The 20,747-nt window shown below is 32.0% G+C and overlaps 1 protein-coding gene across 1 annotated transcript; it reads left to right on the top strand.

Moving 5' to 3' along the window:
• The first annotated feature begins 1,471 nt into the window (after positions 1–1,471).
• On the top strand, positions 1,472–19,965 carry LOC142318334 (invertebrate-type lysozyme 3-like). The gene is made up of 5 exons (XM_075354916.1): positions 1,472–1,626; positions 7,961–8,032; positions 10,049–10,240; positions 15,115–15,188; positions 19,658–19,965. Exons 1-5 carry the CDS (start codon positions 1,569–1,571, stop codon positions 19,805–19,807), a joined length of 546 nt encoding a protein of 181 aa, XP_075211031.1. The 5' UTR covers positions 1,472–1,568; the 3' UTR covers positions 19,808–19,965.
• Positions 19,966–20,747: the final 782 nt, after the last annotated feature.

The following is a 20,747-nucleotide window of genomic DNA, read 5'->3' on the forward strand; positions in this document are numbered from 1 at the left end:
ATTCAACATTAAACGAAAACCGTAGGACAATCTTTTAATGATTAATTCACCAGGTACGTTTGAAGTTTGAGCATGGGAATATGAAATGGAAATCTTTTAGTGTGCTGTACCTGTTCGGGAATGAAAGTGTCATAAGTGACCGGGATTCGAAACCTCTAGGATGTAAGGCTGAGATATTACCGTTCTGCCATGAAGGTCGACAAATCGTTCATTCGCAATTACGTACGTACTACGAGTACGTATTCATTGCTTATTGAATTATTTTACTATCGTATAGTAAATCTCAATAACCTTATGGACAGAGATTTCTTTACTTGAAACTTGATCAGGTAAAAAAAAATCATGAAATCTTTCTATGGAGAGAGGACAATCGTTAAAAAATAACAAGTTTTAATAATTGTATAAAAAAAATATGAATGAATATTACTCCGGCTAAGTAAAATTTTAAGAAATAGTTAAATTTTTTCCACTGATACTTTTTATAACAATTTTTTTAATATTAAAAATGTTATAAGGCGTCTAAGTAGGTCACTTTTGGGAGGGGGGGAGGATCAGTTGATTTTGAAGTCGAGTTCCAGCGTTCAAGTCCTAGTAAAGTCAGTTATTTTTACACGGATTTGAATATTAGATCGTGGATACGGTGTTCTTTGGTAGTTGGGTTTCAATTAACCACACATCTCAGGAATAGTCGAACTGAGGCTGTACAAGACAACATTTACACTTATACATATCATTCTCATTCATCCTCTGAAGTATTGTCTGAAAAGTAATTACCGGAGGCTAAACAAGAAAAAGAAAGAAAAAGGTTACTGAGGGCAGGGGATAAAAAACCACAGTGTTCTAATTTCGTTAAGAAGAAAATTATTCAGCCACTTATTCCTTCTTTTATCTTTAATTTTTTTTTGGACCTGTCTATAATTCTAATGTGATATAGCTCGTGCAATCTCCCATTCACTTTGATTCTATTTTTATATTTTTGTTTTGTTCTTGAAATTATATTGGCAGGAAATTCATCTAGTTTTATGGGTTATTTTACTAGGACTAGACCCTGAGAATTGATATCCTATAAATGGACAAGAACGATTGAAAAATGAATCTGGACAAAATTTTATCTCAATGTTTATGAGATATTACGAGAATAAAACATCAAACAAGAAGCAAGGAAAGGAGTAAATAAATAATACTTTGATAAATATTTTACCAGAATAAGTGTTTCATTAAAAATAACTAAAAAATGGTTCTTTATATTTTCATCCTTTTAACCTACGGTTTAGAATTAATATAAATGAAATCCAAAAAGCATTTCCATAATTTTAACAGAAATTAAACCTTTATATTTTAAGATTATATTCGAGATCACTTCTCACGGAACTGTTAAGAGGTACACGCAGTTAATTTCACGCCTATAATAATTACTGTAGAAGGGGATATTTTTCGATTATGTGGGAAATTATTGTTTACATATCACACATGCGTAATGCGGTATATATTTTTATATACGTTATTAAACGTGCATAGTGATCAGCGAGTAAGTTGCTGTGGACAAAGAAGGGAGTTTAGAATACGTGATGTTGGTTACCGGCAATACCAGTTTCTGTTATTTATTTACTATTATTACAATAGCAGGTAAGTCAGTATATTAATAGCAGACTAAACAGAAAAAAGAGGTTTAACATAGGTTAGTTAACTGTAATTATATAAGATGGAATAACTCAGATTTTTGTTTTATAATAAAATGTAATTACATATAACCGAATTTAAATAAATTTTTTCAATTAGACTAATATGCATTTATTATTTTTTTAAAAATTTTATGGATTTTCAAGGCAGAAAAAAAATTAATTTAAATAAATAAATTTTAATCTACAACAAACTTCAAATAATAGAAGACTCCAAAAAAAAAACTATAATTTATAGTTATATTTTTTTGTTTTTGTTTCACATGGACTGATTTAGGTGATTTTTTTTTTAATGTTATAGTTCTGGTCGTCCAGCAAAAAGCTTTATCCAGATAATTTATGGTAGATTTTTTTAATGAAAAGTTTCGTACTCGCACAGACAACATGAACATATTTTTTTTGTATTGTGTTTTCAATAAAATTAGTTGCAAGACTTGGTCGGAGTAGAGTATGTATACGTTCTTCATAGAGCCGTAGCTGATGTTTGATTGCAGTCTCGCACCGTTTCTCGGTATTTCTTCCTTTGGTTTATAAACGCAGATTTCTAGCCATAGTAATCTTTTAAAATGGTTGTTTGTTTTCATAGGGAAACGTTTTTTTCTCAGACCGATCCATATTTTAATAAAATTAAGATTTGAAGTAAAGTAGATTTTAAACGAAATTAAGTCGACAAAAACTTACTGTAGAAAGTAAATATAATTTTTAGTTGTTCTTTAATTCTCGTCTTTTATAGTTTATGAACAATCGCGAAGAAGACGTAATTTATAATTTAGTTGGAGATCCTTATTTGTATACAGGTTTGATGGAAGCAGAACAAATCAAGATAGGCTAAAACGGAACTTTTGAATATTCATATTTATGTTATTTAGTACTCTAAATGTAATGGAAACGGGTTCATATTTTAAAACTCAAGGATACTAGGAGATAGAAATAAGTGCAGATCTATCTAGTTACAAAATTACTACTGTAGGGTGTTCGAAATTTTTTTTCCACCATCTTTGACCCGCCACCTTGAATCAAGCTACTTTTTTTTTAATAGGAAGTAAGACATGTGATACATGATTTTAACGTAAGATTTTATGCGTTAAACGATAACGAAAACCGTTCTTCGATAAATGCCTTCTTTTTGGACTTATAAGCTACCAAAGTTAAAAAAACGGAAAAATAGCGTGATGAGGTAAAACGCCCTTTAGTAATCATCAACGGAATTATTCTTTTGGCTTCACTTAGAGGAAGCATATTATTAGATAAAACTAAATGAAACACTGAAGATGATAATCATAAAATTTCTACTAAAGAAGAAAGATTTGAACCACTAAAACTTATTCTCCAATCCTTAATTAATTTACAGACAATCAAATATTGTACTTGTGTATTGGAAGTAAGAAGCCAGAATGAGAAATTTATAAGTTGCATTTTTGGGACGTAATACACATTTCATTGTTTTAAAATAACAGCTGATTTACTGCTATAAATTTGTATTACATTTTTTCAATTGTTTAAAACTTTTCCAAAATTTGTTGTAGTAAGTTATTTAGGAGGAAAAACATTTAATTAAATTTAAAAAATAAATATTGTGATAATTAAAGTAAATAATATCAGTTGACCTGCCCATTTAATTTGTAGTAATGTTGTAATAATTATTAGTGTTGAATATTATTTTGAAGGCTGTTATTATAATGTTTAGGCCATTAATTCCAATATTTTGTTATCGGATGTAATTCTAAAGGTAATATGAAATAAAAAAAAGTTAATATCGGGCTTTTTACCTCGTTTTATTACTTTCGCGATTTTTCCGTTTTTGCAACTTTGATTTCTTATAACTTAAAAAACGAAGGCATTTATCGAGAAACGGTTTTTGTCATCGTTTATCGCGTAAACCTTTACATTAAAATTATGTATCACAAGTCCACCTTCCTATTTAAAAAATAAGCTTGATTCAATAAGTTTAATGCACACCAAGATGGCGTACAAAAATTTTAAATACATCATAAAGTAGTAATTTTAAAGCAGTGTAGATCTGCACTTGTTTTTCTACCTCCTAATATCCCTCAGTATTGAAATATGAAGCCGTTTTCATACTTTAATATCACCGTGTGTAAATATATTAAATAAATAAATAAATAAAAACAGAATTACTAATTTATCTTATGATACATTGATCTATGCAATTTAAAATCGATGTATATGAAGTGAAACAAATAAAAAAAAAGTGAAGGATATTGAAAATTACTATTGTTACCAACATTCTTTCGCTACTCAGCCGAATTTTTCAGTATTTTATGCTAGCAGCAAAAGTGAGCTGTCTGACCACTTCACTGAATTAGAACATTTTACTGAAAATAAAGTAGTGCATACATTTTTTAAAAAGAAAATAGAATTAGAAGGAATAGTTAGCCAAACGCTAATAATAAAATTAAACAAAAAGGATGTATAAATCGGGCTCGGTCAATTCCGTCTGCCGATACCTGACTCCATTTTTAAAACCGGTCAATTGCGTTCCCGTTAGTGCTAGCAATAAGAATGGTTCAACACCCTAATCTCACCTGCTTCTTGTTGTATTTATACCTTTTTAGGGGTTTAATTCTTATTTAGTTGTCGTTAATAAGAATTATCAAATTGGGATGATTTTCTGAAAAGTTTCGAGGCTGATACATAAATAAAATTAAGGAGCAAAGAAAATATAAACAGATTGAATAAAAGGAGATGTATATTCCGAGTAAATTCATCAGAAAAACCTGTTTTCGAATACAGCGTGTAGAAGCTGTCTGCGTGAAACTTTACCAATAATTTAAAGTAACATAGAAGATTGACAAAATTATTACAAGTATCTAAACAAACCGCTGCAAAAAAATAAAATTTATAGAAATAAAAAAATAAATAAAAATAAAAGTTGCACAGAGAATTGACAAAATTATTTTAAGTGGCTAGACAGAACATAAAATAATGAATAAAAAAAATTTAACATAGAGAATTGACAAACTAAATCTCTAGACAAAACATATACTGTATGTAGCTTCTTTCAGAGGATTTCTACAGCTGATGATCACTAATAAGTGTGAAATATGTTTTTATTTTTCACGGGGATATTAAAATCACAAATGATTAGAGGGATACATTAGTATCTATACTTATTATTATGATGATCAATGTTTCAGAATAGTAAAATTAAATATGAGGGATGGAATTGACCGCGTTTATTTTTTTCAGGCGGACGCAACTGACCGACGTCCGTATAAATCGTTAATTCGCCATTAAGAACGTAATTTTCTTATCTCCTATCTTTTGTTTATTGTGAAGTTCAGTAAACGTGAAAAAATAATTGGTTCCCATCATTTCAGATTTCCGTTTTAATTAATTTAACGTACGTATAACTCCTCAGTCTTACAAAGTTTTATAAAATTGGTGTTCTATCAGCAATGGTTTTCTTTCTGTCTGTTTATCAGCTGAAAAAAGACAATCTATTATTTTAAATAATTATACAAGAGTTTATACATTTTCTAAAGACTTAAAACTGTTAAAATATCGAAGGTGGAACTAATTTATTCTTAAATATTTTTATGGTTTATGAAGTTCTATTTTATTGTTGAAATTCATCCTCAGAAAATTAAAAAATAAATCTAATAATTTCCTTATAACTGATCTTTTTTCTCAATCATGTTAAACTTTTTGACAGGAAACTACTATATTTAATTTTTAAAGTTGTTGTTACTTTAACAGGAACGGCTGTTATTGATGGTTAAAAACAATCGTCTTCTTTTGTAAACTATATCCCCCCCCCACACACACACACACACACCATTTTTTGTTTGTTTTTTATTTGTTGGTATAACTATATACAAAATACACGGATAGCTTTGTTACTTCCCGATTGGTTTACTTTAAAATAAGATTAAATATTGATAATTTTTTGTTAATAGTATTAACTTAAGTGAAAATTAAGTGGTGATGACTATATCATGTTCTCAAGTAATATATATGTAAAACTATAAAATAAGCACTATAATTTGAATTAGGTAATAAAGGTGTCCCAAAATCACCTGACTTTTTAATCTTTTAATTAAACACTTTTTTTATTTGTTAATAGATAATATTTTTGCTTTCTTAGAAAGTAGTGACATTGAGGTTATGAGTGATACAAAAAGGCTGACAAATGAGCGCTCCGGCTTTGGCTGCACAAGTTCATTCTTTTGACAAAATTTTCCAAAAAAATTTGACATAATTGCCGGGAAATGTCGGCAATTTTGTGTCGAATCTCTTCTTTGAGGTCCTTAATTTTTTGCGGTTTATTAATGTATATTTTATCCTTAACATAACACCAAAGAAAAATTCAAGTCGCATGATCTTAGCGGCCAATTTACATCACCTCGCTGAGACATAACAGGACCATTAAATTTTTCTTGCAATAACTGCGTGGTTTCATCGGCAGTGCGGCATGTTGCACCGTCTTGTTGAAACCATATTCATATTATTAACTTTAGGCCATAAAAAGTTTGAAATCAACTCCAGTATCAAACTCCATTCACGGTAACGGCATCTCCATTTTCATTTTCGAAGAAGTTAGGTCCAGTCAATCCCCGAACCCAAAATCCGCACCAAACCATGCCCCGTCAAAGGTGCATAGGAAGTTCTCCAAACTTTTTTGGATTTTTTGATCCCTAAATTCCACAATTTCGTTAAGAGGAAAATGTGCCTCATCGCTAAAGATGATTTTTTTCAAAATCTCGTTATATTGTTATTTTAACCCTTTCTAAGCGTTGTTCAAGTGAATGTTTTTAATAATTTAACCTCAGTGTTTACTAATAACACATAAAAATCGCTACTCTGGTTTTACAGTAAAAAAAAATGGCGGCAAATTTAAAGTATCAGTTTGTTTTGTGACACTTTGTAATGAATTTTTATCTTTTTATAGATTGTTTAAATTTTCTTTTTATAGTTTGTATAGTATAGTTTGTTTTAGTTTTATATATTTTTTTATTTTTGTAGTATATGAATTTCTACATACTCACTTGTCTGCTCTTTACATCTACAAGTACGTTTAAGTTGATGAATGATGTATTCTTTAAATTGTGAATTGTAAAGTTGCAACAGTACGAAATAAGTAAATAGATAATTTAAAAAATAAATAACTAATAGGCTAAATAACTTGGATTTTATAAAATTATTTCTATATCGTTAAATTTATGAAATAAAAAAAATTACTAAAATTTCAGATAATCTTTCAAAAACTATTTGTCATTCAGATTTAAAAAAATATATATATTAACTTAAAACAAAAATTAAAATAAGGAATTTTTCTATTTTTTTAAACATTTTTTTCCTTTGAGCGCTTTGTTTTAGACTTTTTGAATTATTTTTTACTTCATAAAATAAAATGATTTGAAAAATAATAATTTCAAATAAAATCATGTATTAAATTTCAAGTCTTTTCACTGGATAAAACTGCCTAATATTTTTTTGACGAATGAAAAAGATTAAAGGCTTTAAAATTATACATTTATAACGTTTAAATTGATTAAAAAATTAATTCCAACTATGAAAGGAATTATGCATTCATTCATCTACGTATGCCTAGGGAAGGTTAAGAAACCACATGTAGTGGTTTAGAAATTAAAAAAAAAAACAGATGCTTAATTTTTGTTTAAATATTGAATATGCAGAAATATATTAAAAATTATTATTTAGAGGTCACGTAGGTAATTCTACGCACGGCAATACTTAAATTACAATACCAGTCGGCAATTTTGATAATGGTTTACGTTGAGAACAGATTTAAGTATTCCAAGGGCATTAGTTAATTTTGTTTCTTTTACCCTATCATCACGAAAATAAAAATTAGAATAAGGAATTTTGTCTATTTTTTAAACATTTTTTTCCTTTGAGCACTTTTCTTTTAGGCTTTTAGGTCTATAACGATACAAAATAGATTTATTTTAGTTTTTTCAATATTTACAAATTTTGCTTTCCATTGATCTTATAAAACTTAACAAAGAATATTAAACATTTTATTGTGAACATTTATTAACACCTTTATTATTTAGGATACACATTGGGTAACAACTTGATAAACATATCCATACCTTAGTTTATTAACTGTTAGGAAAACTATCAGGTTACAGTCTATTAGCATAAAGCATACTAAGCGAATAAATAAATAAATTTTTGGTTTTGCTAGAACTATTTTCATTCTGAACAATTTTCCTTTTTATGTAACAGTGAAGTAAAATATTAATAAGTCATGGATAGTTAAACTACTAAAATAATAAATTTCTTTCTTTCAGTTTTTTCGATAGAAGTTACATGCAAACCTAAACTGGTTTTCAGAAACAAGAGGCAAGATAAGAATGTCTTAGGTGAGTACATTTGATCATCTAACTAATTTATTTTTATTTATAGCAATTATATTTCATTCTATATATTACGAGTAGTTACTTATTTAGTTACTTTTTCAATAAAATTAAAAAAAAACAACTGTAAATTCGAAAAAATATAACTTCCTTATAAACAGTCCAAGCAGAATCTCAACACATGACTTGGTATAGGTTTTATTGTGAACTAACTGTGTGCTTTAGTTTGGACTATATATAGTGAGAAGGTATTTTTTTAGATTTTGTTTTTATTTTTCGAATAAGGATAGACTTTTATTTAAAAAATAGGTTGGGAAGTATGTTTTTGTATCTTTAATTTTTTTTTACATATATTTATTTTTTACATTGAAGTTATGTTGTTATGAAGTTATTGATGATTACTTCAGTAATGCGGTTTAAGTTAATAAATCAATATTCACAATCTAATTATCGTAAATTGAACTACCTGAAAATTAATAGTAATTAATTAAAAATATGTGACAATTAAAGTGTAATTGAGTCTACAATTGGTGGCTCACGAGATAGTGTGTTTGCTAATACCAAAGGTTCCAGCTTTGATTCTCGGTTAAGGGATATTTATAACAAATCAAACCTAACGTAGTTGCTAATTGACCTTTAGTAGTTGATGCGATTTAAAAATAATAAATAAAATAATTGCAAATTAAAATTATATCTAGAAATAAAAACAAAACTGCATCAACCGTATTATTAAAAATAAATTGAAGGTGTGTCGTAGAGGGAGAAACCATTTTAAAATTTTAATCGATTTGAACACCACCACACTTATTCAAACCAAGCCATTTCCGGGAAAAATGTTGAATCTCTAAACTTTCTTAGCCCTCATTAGCACCCTTTAATTTGTTCGAGAGAATGTCCGGGAGAGAGTTTTCGTTTGGAACTAAAAAAACGGATCTATATAAGAGTACGATTATACTTCGGCTCTTAGATTTTGGCAACTCAATTTTAGACAGACGCCGGTGCGAGACTACGGAAAATTTGCTTTATGATGTTCGTTAGAGGTTGGCAACAGTAGCGTGTGCGCATTTCATTACGTAACTAGGTTCGTGTAGTTAACATCAGTGCGTGTACAATCAGCAAGAGAAGTGAGACGCGAATTAACTTGTAATCGTGTTTATACTGGGTATTTATATTATGTACTTTATAACATAAATGTATTCTATTTATATCAAATTGTAAATATGTCCCCTAAAAAATCATGCAACTGGAGAAGCTGTTTTCAATAATTCTGAATATGACTGTACCGTCTCTGTAGCTGACTTTGTTCTTTGTGAAAACGCATGCGTAATCCTCGTTTTATAAACGGCCGAAGTATAGTACCTGTACGAGTAGTAGTAGTATTTATATAAGAGCACGAGTAGTTTCCCAGTTCCAAAGTGTCACTGGGGAAATACATCTCCATTTAGTGACGTGATGCCTTGTCACGTCACCAGATGGAACTGTAACATGGTGTTACGTGACCGTCACGTCATGATACCTGGCACCATCAGGTACTCACGTACGTGGTGGGTATTACTCAGAACATTTGTGATGAGTAAAAACGGTTCGGTTACATAATCTCAAGTTTATATACAAATTTTCTAAGATGTTTTTCATATTCTACATTTTGTTAATATATTATTTTATTATTATTATTATTTTGTTAATATTATTATGCGCTCATTGACTAATTAACAATATTTTTTAAAAAGCTAGTAGATGGTATTTAATCGATGATTCAATGATTAATATACTTTATAATTTCATAATTTTTTATTCCACATTTTTGTATTGTGTTTCTTTGTATGAATTTAATACAAGAAACAACAAAATTCGTTCATGAAATTCTAAATTAAAATGCAAGAGAAGGGGGTCCGATGTTATATATTTATGAACAAGTCTATCCAATTTAAAAAAAAAAATTAGTTGCATAAAATTTTATTAAAATATTGTAAAAAATATATAAAAAAGATTCAATTATATTTAAAATTATTCTTGTTTCAGTTGGTAATGTTGAAAATAATTTGGGACCAGATGAAATTTGCTTACAATGTATTTGTGAGGCAGTATCGTATTGTAATGTGACTAATATTTGTGATGAAGATGGATCTTGTGGACCGTTCCGAATTACTAAACCGTTTTGGATAGATGCTGGAAAACCTATTCTACGTTTAGACGATGCAGAAAGACCTGAAGGTAGCCTTTATTATTTTACACATATCGTTCTATATATTTTTTTTGAGAAAGGAAAAGTTATAAACAATTCGTGTTTATGTGGGATAATTTTTTGATTAGTTTTACCGAAAAATATATGTTACACGTAATTAAGTTTAAGTTTAGTCGTTTTTTATGTTTAAGAATTTTTTTACTTAGTGTTATTGTATATTATTTCGTATTTTAGAAATGAATAAAAAAAGTCTGAATTTACGTGGTAGGTAAATGAACCATTAGGCTTATTCTGAAGCTATCGGATAGGAAAGTGTCCGGATCGTTCCACCGGCAATCCTTCTCCAGATCACTGAATCTATAGATTCTAAGGATGCACTGAATCTATAGGTCTCATCGTCTAAAGTACGTTCAACAGGAATCATATCTACACTCACGGAATTAAAAATGGCGAAGAACGTTTCAAAGACAAGGAAAAGGAATGGGTAAAGACGATTTATTTTCGGAGACAAATAATCCCGTTAAAAAACTAAAAGCTCCTCCATTCATGCAGCGGACGATCATTTTGCACAGCATTCTTTGGAAGATCGAGGAGCTTTTATCTTAATATGAGTAGCAAAACCTTCAGATTAATGATTTTGCGTCGAGCAACTTAAATATAATACTTTGAGGCGTATAATACTTTGAGCGTTCAAATCCTAGTAAAGCCAGTTGTTTTTACATGGATTTGAATACTAGATCGTGGATACCGGTGTTCTTTGGTGGTTGGGTTTCAATTAACCACACATCTCAGGAATGGTCGAACTGAGAATGTACAAGACTACACTCATACATATCATCCTCATTCATCCTCTGAAGAATTATGTAAACGGTAGTTACCGGAGGCTAAACAGGAGAAAAAGAAGAATACTTTGAGGCCCAATACATAATCAAGACCCCAGGTATCTAAATATTAAGCTTATCTCCCACATCAGGTTATAAATATGAACCCCTATCAAGTGAAAACCACGGTAATTTATCACGAGCTTAGTCGTCGCCTCAATAAATTCAAAACCGAATGTAAGATTTAAATAAAATTTTAAACCAAGTAAAAATTAATAGTTTGTTGAAGAAGATTATAACTTACAAGCCTTGCATTATGTAAAACACGCACATTCTTAATTCTCTTTATTTGTATTATTTGAAACCAGATCAACAGAGTAATTATTTTTTTTAATACTTGTAATATTCGCATCAACAATTAAAGTCATTAGCGAATTATAAGTGTAATGTAACTGTACGGTAAATGTGTAGTCTTGAATAAATTCAGGTCGACCAATCTTGAGACGTGTGGCGGGTAAGTGAGTTAGCGGGTAACATTCTATTTTTTTTCATTCTTTTCAGTTTAAAAAATATTGCTTTTGTAATTAATACGTGATGTGTCAGATAAACTGATTGCTGTTGAATTCCTACAACGGAAAAAAATTCCGCATGAATTCCGGTCATGTGCTGCGGGTCACAATATGAGATTTCATACTTGTCTGATAAGTATTATCTAATTTTCCTTGCGTGGCAAACAATACACAATGAAAGCTTTTCACATGACTGAATTCGGTTTCGGAGCGCACACAACCACCGACTCGAAAAGTATCCTAGGAGCAATTTTTATGAATTCACTGTGAAAAGAACCATTAAAATTGGGAGCCTGGGTAAGGCAGTTGAGATTGACGAAAGTTGTTTTTTACGTAGAAAACAATACAAGAAGAATACAAGGTAGCTCGTGTTTTGCCGGAAGAATGGTTTTTCAGATAATATGTTGAGAGGATAGACAGTGTTCTCTATACACAGATCTGAATCGAACGGCAAAAGCGGTAGAAGATTGTATCGTGCCGTCTGCACTACCACGAACAACAATGTCAGATTGCTGGAAATGCCGCTAAATTCCTGGAGTGATATACGCACTACTTCCTCAAACATAATGAAAAGTTTCGGGGACGGGATCCATATTCAAACAATATTATGTATATAGGCGTCAGTTAAACGCAGAAATAAGCGTGAATCTGGGATGCGCAGAGACCTTGACTAGTATGTCTGTGAATATCTTTGGAAAAGTCGTCATCAAGGGAATGACTTGTTCGATCAGACACTGGAAGACATTCACGCTTTCTGGCCACCGAGATAACACGAAGAATTTATTACGCCTCAGCTAGATTAGATTAAGTTAGGTTAGGGTGGTTGAGGTTAACCCACCGGATTGGTCTAGTGGTGAATGCGTCTTCCCAAATCAGCTGATTTGGAAGTTGAGAGTTTCAGCGTTCAAGTTCTAGTAAAGACAGTTACTTTTATATGGATCTGAATACTAGATCGTGGATAGCGGCGTTCTTTGGTGGTGGTTTCAATTAACTACGCATCTCAGAAATGGTCGAACTGAGACTGTACAAGACTACACTCATTTATACTCAAACTTATCATCCTCATTCGTTCTTTGAAGTAATACCTGAACGGTAATTTCCGGAGGCTAAATAGGAAAAGAAAGAAAGAAGAAGGGTGGTTGAGGTTATGAGATCTTGAGGTGGATAGACATGATTTTTCTTAGTTCGATTCGGTGGTGTTATATTTTGAGCTAGTTGTTTTTTTGCGTTTCGTTTTTTGTTGTTGTCCTGTTGTTTCTGTTCCTGGCTTGTAATTTTGTTACGTTTTTGTGTTTGTTTTTCCATTTCTGTGCGCTGACATGCGTTTGAGTTTGGTTGGACGATTTTGGTTTCGTTGTGTCTTCACAACTTCTTCGGAAGTCTTCAGTGTCCTTTATTGGAGTTTTGTTTCATGATTTATTGTTCTTGGATTTTTGACTGCTGTTTTTTTCATTAATTACAATTCAAAAGCTTGTTGAACTTTAATTCTAGCCTACGGTTGCCAGGCGTTGTTTGTTTTGGTTGCCGGCTGTTAAATTTAATCGGTGGGAAATTTTGAATAAAAATCCCTCCTGCAGGTTGGCACTTTTTTATTGACTATCACAGTGTTTTCCGATTTTTTCTTATCAGGTGTGGTTTGTATAATTATTTTACACTACATTTAGCTGAGGATGTTGAGTTCCATTGATAAATCGGAATCTTTACCGGTGAATCGTGAGGGGTCTATGTTGTGCACAGAGAAGGTTGTGATACAAGCTTCTTTCATCCATTTCTTCGGGGGAGAGTGGAGAAGGAGGAGAATATGGATGAAATTATTCGCCTTTGACCAAGGAGGGAACTGTGCTGCAGAGAGCTGTCTTGCCCTCATTCGCAGTCAAATTTGTGTCTGTTTCTTCAAACCAAGAAGACTAAAAGTGGTGGAGGACGGTGGCTCAGGCGAGGAGAGTTAGCAGAGGACCAATCTCATGTTGAGGAGGCTGTCTTGTCTTGCGATCCTACGGGATCTCTTTGCTAGTCGGATGGCGAATTATCTGACTCGGTTTTGGGCCCTTGTGTGGAAAATATGGAGGAGGAGGACTCGGTGGAGGAGTCGAAGGCGAGTAACAAGCATCCAAAGTCACAGTCTACGCCGTTATCCGGCCCGAAGAAGAAGCTTCGGGTGGAAGGTTGTGCTACTGTCGGGGCAGATAGGGGATCTAGTGTCTTGTTGGCCGAAACGGACGGTACGGTTCATCAGCCCTTGTGTGAGGAGCGGTTTCAGGTCCTGGCAGGTTCTACGGCTGTGTGGGCTTTATTGGAGCTCTTTGAGGCGGTCGAGTGGCTATATGACCTTGTGCAAGAATGCCCTAATACCAAGCGGGAAAACAAAGGCGCCATGGACCGGATGTTTGTGGTGGAGAGGAGGTTATCTGGTGTGGCCTGGACGTCCCTGGAGGCATCTGCAGTGGTGGAGGGGGGGCTCCTGCTTCGCCACAGACTGAAGCCGCAACTCAGACCCCCCCCCCCCCCCCACAAGGGACCACGACTTTGGAATACGTGTTGTATTGGCCCCTCTTTGACGCGGAGTTAATTGAGGTGGTGGGCAGCACCTGGTCGCACAGCGTAATGTCTCGGGTGACCCGGGTGGTGAAGGGATCGCTAGCCAAGATGAATATTTGCCGGTTTGTGGATCTCTCCGCGTCCATAATCATGGGATGTGCCCTAGAGCGTCGAGGGGGGGACATCAAGGAGAACTTGACTCAAAATAATGTATTATAGTATTAATTAATATCATGAACTGGAACACTACTGGATAGAACTAAACCGACAGGTTTGAAGTTAGGAAGTGTGCGGTTTATCTGGGTTATCGGTTCCAGCGAAGGAGCTGGAAAGTAGGTGAAAAATGTCCATTTGTGAATTTCGGTTTGTTTAGAATTAAATAATAGCAAAGAATGCAACATAAGCCAAATTACACGCGCGCGTATCCGCACACACACACACACATATACATTTTTTTAATGAAATATTTTGATATACCAACTAGTTAATTTGTTTTTAATTTTCGACGTTAAAATAACAATCGGTTCTCTCAATAGCTTAAAAATTACTCCTATACTACCCTTTAACAAATTTTATACGATTTTGTTAACTTCAACATGTTATAATACATTATGATTACTCATGATTATATCAACTTTCTTAAAACTCACATACACAACAAATTCGTGATTAGAATTATCGCGATTATTGATCCGTAGTGTAACTACGGTTAATACTAACTAGCAATGATTAAATGAATAATAAACTTGTTAATTATTTAATTAATTTGAGAAAAATGATTGTAAATAACAATAGATGTATTTTTATGAAAATTATACCTTAAAATATTATAAATCATAGTAGTTGGCTTTATAAACACATCATTTAGATTAACTCTTAAAGCGGCTTATTTTTGGATTAAAACCTTTTTAAACAGTAATTTTTAATGATTACCTTTATTTAAATATTAATTTAAAATTATTATTTTTGTTTAAGCATTTACTCGTTGTGCATTCGATCTGACTTGTGCAGGAAAAGCAGTTTTTGAGTATATGAAGAAATACAAATTGGTAAGAACTTTACTTTCTTTATATTTTGATTTTTAAAAAATTAATCTCAAATATATATCATCTGTACCTATAAAGCAACTTGTCCTGGTGACTAATTCATCAACGTCCAGCAAAAACTATTACTTCTTTTTCTTCTTCAAGTAGCATCTTCTTTCAGGAGGTTTGCAATCATCATCGCTATTTCGACCTTTGACTAGGCAGTCGGAACAGTTCAGTGGACGTTGTGCCGAACCATTCCCTCAGATTGCGCAACCATGTAATTCTGTGCCTCCCAACGTTACGTCATCCCACTGCATGATCAACTTGTATTTGGTATTCGAACTTCTCTTCCTTCGTTATGTGACCTAGATACTGTAATTTCTGTGCTTGTACTGTAGACGTAATCTCGAGTTGCTTATTTATACTCTCTGGTACCTTGATTTTTTGACACCTTATCCTTCCAAGATATCCTTAGCATGCGTCTCTAGCACCTCATTTCAAAGACCCCCAACTTTTTCATGTGTAGTTTTTTCGATGTCCGTGCCTCCATTTCATATGGTAGCACAGGAAACACATAACATTTTACCATTCTAGCCCGCAGATATAATCTGACTTACCGATCACACAAGAAAGTACGCATTTTGAGAAATGCGCCTCTAGCCGTTTCTAACCGGGTTTTAATTTCCAATGTTTGGTCCATGTTGTTGGTTATCCAAGTACCAGATATTTGTACTTTGTTGTTTTTTCAATTATCGCATTGTCGATGTATAACTCTGGGTCCTCCATTTGTGATCTAGTTATCACATGTACTTTGTCTTATTGAGGTTCATTCTAAGGCCGTACTGTATACAAACATCTTTAATCTTGCGAACTGCTCTCTGTAGATCACTCAAAATCTCTGTTATGATGACAGTGTTGTACCTCAAATTACTAAATTGGTTATAACTTCAGCTTCATCTTCATTTCGAGCCTCCTTGCATATCGCTTCAGAATACAGATTAAATAGCGTGCGGGACAAAATACATCCTTGCCTTACTCCCCTTTGTATTTGTATTTCCTTTGTAATGTCAATATCTACTTGAATGTTAGCTGTTTGATACCAGTATAACGATTCAATAATCTGTATATCTTGTGAATCGATATTCCGCTGTCTAAGTAAGCTTAAGAGAATATCATGGTGAACTTTATCAAAAGCCTTCCTATAATCTATGAAACAGACATGCATATCCTGTTTCACATCTAAGCACCTCTGAACTAATACATTAAAACTAAATAGTGCCTCTCTCGTACTGAAACCTTTCTTAAATCCAAACTGGGTGTTACTAATATCTTCTTCCAGTTTATTGTATGTTCTTTTGTGGTTGATGTTCAAGAATGCTTTTAGTATATGACTCATCAAGCTAATAGTTCGGTAATTCTCTCGGCATTCTCTCCCATTTGGTTTCTTTGGTAACATTATAAAAGTTAATTTTGTCCATTGCTTCGGTATGATTCTAGTTCTGTACACTCATTAAAAAGGTCTACAACAATGTCGAGCTGTTCTTCATCTATTAGTTTCAGGAGTTCACATCGAATTTCATCTGGCCCTACTGCTTTTCTGCTTTTCAATGTTTTTATAGTATAAAGAACTTTTTCTTTCATGATGTTTGGCCTCTCTGTGGCATTTTGATGTATTCTCATACTTCTTGTATCTTGAAATAGTTCTATATATTCCTTTCCACTGTAGAAGTTTCTGCACTGGTTCAGTTATGATTTTGCCTCTTTTATCTTTAATAACAGCAAGTTGTCTTTTTATGGTTGTTCCTATTAGCTCTTTAATTTCCTTATGCAAGTTGTGGTTGTCATATTTCAGTTGTAGCTCCTCTATGTGTTCACACTTTTCCAAAATCCATCTCTCCTTTGCTTCCCTAATCATTTTAGTTATCTTCCCTTGTAATTATTTATATTTATTTGCATTGTTCATACTTTTTCTTCTTTCCTCCATAAGAAGCATTATCTCTTGGGTCATCCATTTTTGTTTAGACCCCCTCTTATCTGATGTCAATCTATCCTTGCTTCCATCAGTCAGTGCTGCCTTTATGTTATTCCATTTATGCTCCATGTCCAAATTCATTGCCCCGTGCCATACCGAATCGATCTTAATATTTACCTCTCTCTGCACTTGTTTTCTTATGCCTTAGTTTCTCTGTTGCTCTCCTATTATCCTTACTTTTATGATTTAACTCTTTAAGCTTGATGTATACTTTAGCAAATACCGGGTTATGGTCTGATCCGATGTCAGCTCCTGGGTAAGGTTTTACTGATTTTATGCTATTTCTGAATCATTTCTTGATAAGTAGGAAATCAATCTGGTTCTTTACTCTCCTATCTTCAGTGTTTTGAGCAGAAATCCATGTCCATATTCTTCTCTTGGGTAATTTGTAGTACGTATTGGCAACTAGGAAAAAAACTACTGAAATAAATTAATGAAAATCTGTGTAGATGTTCTTCTTATTGCGTAAGTGCACAATAAGAAAGGACGTTTTGAAATTCCGAGTATAAAGGGTTAAAATGGAGTAACAATGAAATTTATTTATTTTTTTTAAATTTCTCGGTAACAAATGGAGATATCAACTTGATTTTTTGCGTGTGTAATCTTTATGTGAATATCTAAAAACCAATTTCTAGATTTTTCGAAATTTGAGCTTGAAATTGGTTAATAAAGATAAAATAATTTGAACAATGATTTGTTCAAATTTTCCTCGTTTCCTACTATACTTAACGAGATATTCACTAAATTGGGGCTTGTAAATCCTCTTCAGATAAATATCTAAAAACCACTTTTGAGTTTTTTGAATTTCGATTTTTTAAGGTGTGAGATGTTGTACGGCACTGCGGTTTAACCAACACAGCCACTGTTACTGTATGTGCGACGCAACTGGATGCATCTGTTTCCGGTTATTTGAATAAAAAACATAAAATTAAAATAAAAGTAATTAAAAAATTAAAAAAAGAGAAACGAAGTACGAACACCTCCTCACTAGGAGGTGATCATACTTTGTTTTTCCGATAATGTGTTTGTCCGGCAACGCTAAGAACAAGGCAAAATAAATTTTTTACCCGTACTTCGTATGGAAAACCAGATATAACTAATATTTTTAAGATGGAGGCCGAATGTTTTGAAAATAACGTTCTTAGATTACTCAAAGTTTCTGGTCCTTTCCTACCAAACTGTTGCTCTGAAGAAATTACAGTACATTGATATTTTTTATAAATTGAACAAACTTTAATTTTTGCTTATCATTGTTACTCTTATAAGTATGAAGGTAATGAACACAGCAAGGTCCAAAGGGCAGAGCCCTCCGGTTAGACGAGAAGGGCGAACAAAGCAAGCGGTAACCGGGTAAATATCCCCTGACCGCGACAGGAATCTCAAGTAACAATATAGCGCGGGCTAAGCCGCGACTGGGATGCTAATATGTATGTATATATATATATGTCCACTAATGATAAGTATGTAAAAATCGAAATGCGCATATATTTATAGTTGTTCATTTTTAGTTCTGTTCTCGAGTGTTTTTTAAAATATTTTTTCAAAATTAATTTTGAAAAATATTATTTTATTGCAGTTAAATGTAGAGTATGAAGTAATAGTTTTTGTAAGTGTTCAATATCTTAGAGTAAAAACTAGGTATAATTAATTTTTACCGCAGTTCTTACATAGTTGGTCAACTGTAAAAGAAGATCAAAAGAAATAAACGTCCTTTATTACAAAGGACTAAGAATTATCAAATTTCACAAAGATAAAATTTATTTTAATTTCAGGCTAGTTTACTGTTCATTACCATCATGATATAAATTTCGAAGTTATTCAGAATGACTAAAGTTAATGGAAAAGTTAATTTGCATAAAAAAGTTGTTTTAATGTCAGAAACGTTATGGGTTTGGTTCATTAATTAGCCTAGACTAGATTTAGCGAGAGTGTATTTTATACGTTGGATCGTCGTTTTTCAGAGGTTACGATCCAAAGGGCTATAGATTTTTCTTTCTTAAGAAGGATTTTTGTTTTAAATGTAAGATATCTCGGCCATATGTTAAGAGGACAGTCGCAATGCATCAAGAAAAGTCACATAGTTGCATAAGTATAAGACTTGTATTTATGATTAACTGAATAAGGTATGGAAATGATTTTTAAGGGTTATTTTTCCTTATTTTACAATTTTAAGCATGTATTAAATCTTATGACACTAATTTTAATGATTATTTTTCAGCATAAAACGTAAATGTGTGTTTAAATTTAGCCAAAATTAGGAAATATTAAAATTATAGGTGTAAATATTAGATTTAAATACTAGATTTAGCGAGAGTGTATTTTATACGTTGGATCGTCCTTTTTTCAGAGGTTACGATCCAAAGGGCTATAGATTTGTCTTTCTTATTAATAAATGAAGAAATATGTATATGTATTAGCTTTTTTATATGTATATATATATATACATTTTTTTTTTTAGGATTGTAATGGAGACGGTGAAATAAACTGCGTCGATTATGCTCGTATTCATCGGTACGGATCTGGAGATTTCTGTAAGAAAGAACTGGACATTTTTGTAAAAGAAGATTTGTTTTCTTGTTTGAATGAAACCATAAAGATAAAATCTTAAATCTTTTAGTGGATGGAACTCATTAAGTTGAAAACGTATCGTGTGTTATTTGAATAAAAAAACAGATTTTATGTTTGAAAATTTCACAAATAAATTTCTGTTGCTTATTTAAAATTAAAAATTTTTTGTTATTTAAAAATAAAATTAAAAATGGTTTATAAATGCGTTTTTCTTAAACCGTCTGTCGTTCTGACGGGGGCGGGATGGTCAAACTTTGCCATCAAATTTTAACGTACTTCCGATAAGCTAGCGAGCTAGAAATTAGAACACAAATTCATTGAGGATGACAATGTAATGTAGTGCAGACGTTTTTTACTAAGTTCCAGTAAGTAGTGTCTAAGCTGCCTAATTTCCATTTATAACTTCAACCTGAGGTTAATATCTCAGGTTGAAGTTATTGAATCATTTGTTGAAAAATTCTTCCTCCATACAATCTGTCTAAATTGAGTTTTACAGACGTTCAGTTTAATTTAAAAATGATGTAAATATCGTGTTACAATCTACTTTCGCGTTGTTAATGATGTTTCTGACTCCTCAGTTTGTGAATCGTCTAAAGGTTACGTTCCATTCTAATTTTCTACTGTTCTGACGTTTCTGCTAGTTTAATTGCGAATGAAAGAAACGTTCACCTTCTATCTATCATTACTGTTTTGAATTTGAAGTTATTGTTTCTGATAAACATTGTCTTGAATGTTTTATTCTACTCTCACGTTGTTTACTCGTTTCACTTGTTCTTTGCATTCTTCAATTATTTTATTATCGCTTGTTTTTTCAAAACTTACATTATTAATTTTTTTCGTTTTTTGCTCCGTTCCTTATTCATTGTTGAAAAAAGATCTTTTAACTCAATAATTTTACTTATGACAGAAAATTATGACTTTTTTGAATTTTAGGATTATGCTATGATTAATCATAAGATTTTTGTTTTAAAACCATTTTT

Source organism: Lycorma delicatula, chromosome 1 (genome assembly GCF_047948215.1).
Source record: "Lycorma delicatula isolate Av1 chromosome 1, ASM4794821v1, whole genome shotgun sequence".
NCBI lineage: Eukaryota > Metazoa > Arthropoda > Insecta > Hemiptera > Fulgoridae > Lycorma > Lycorma delicatula.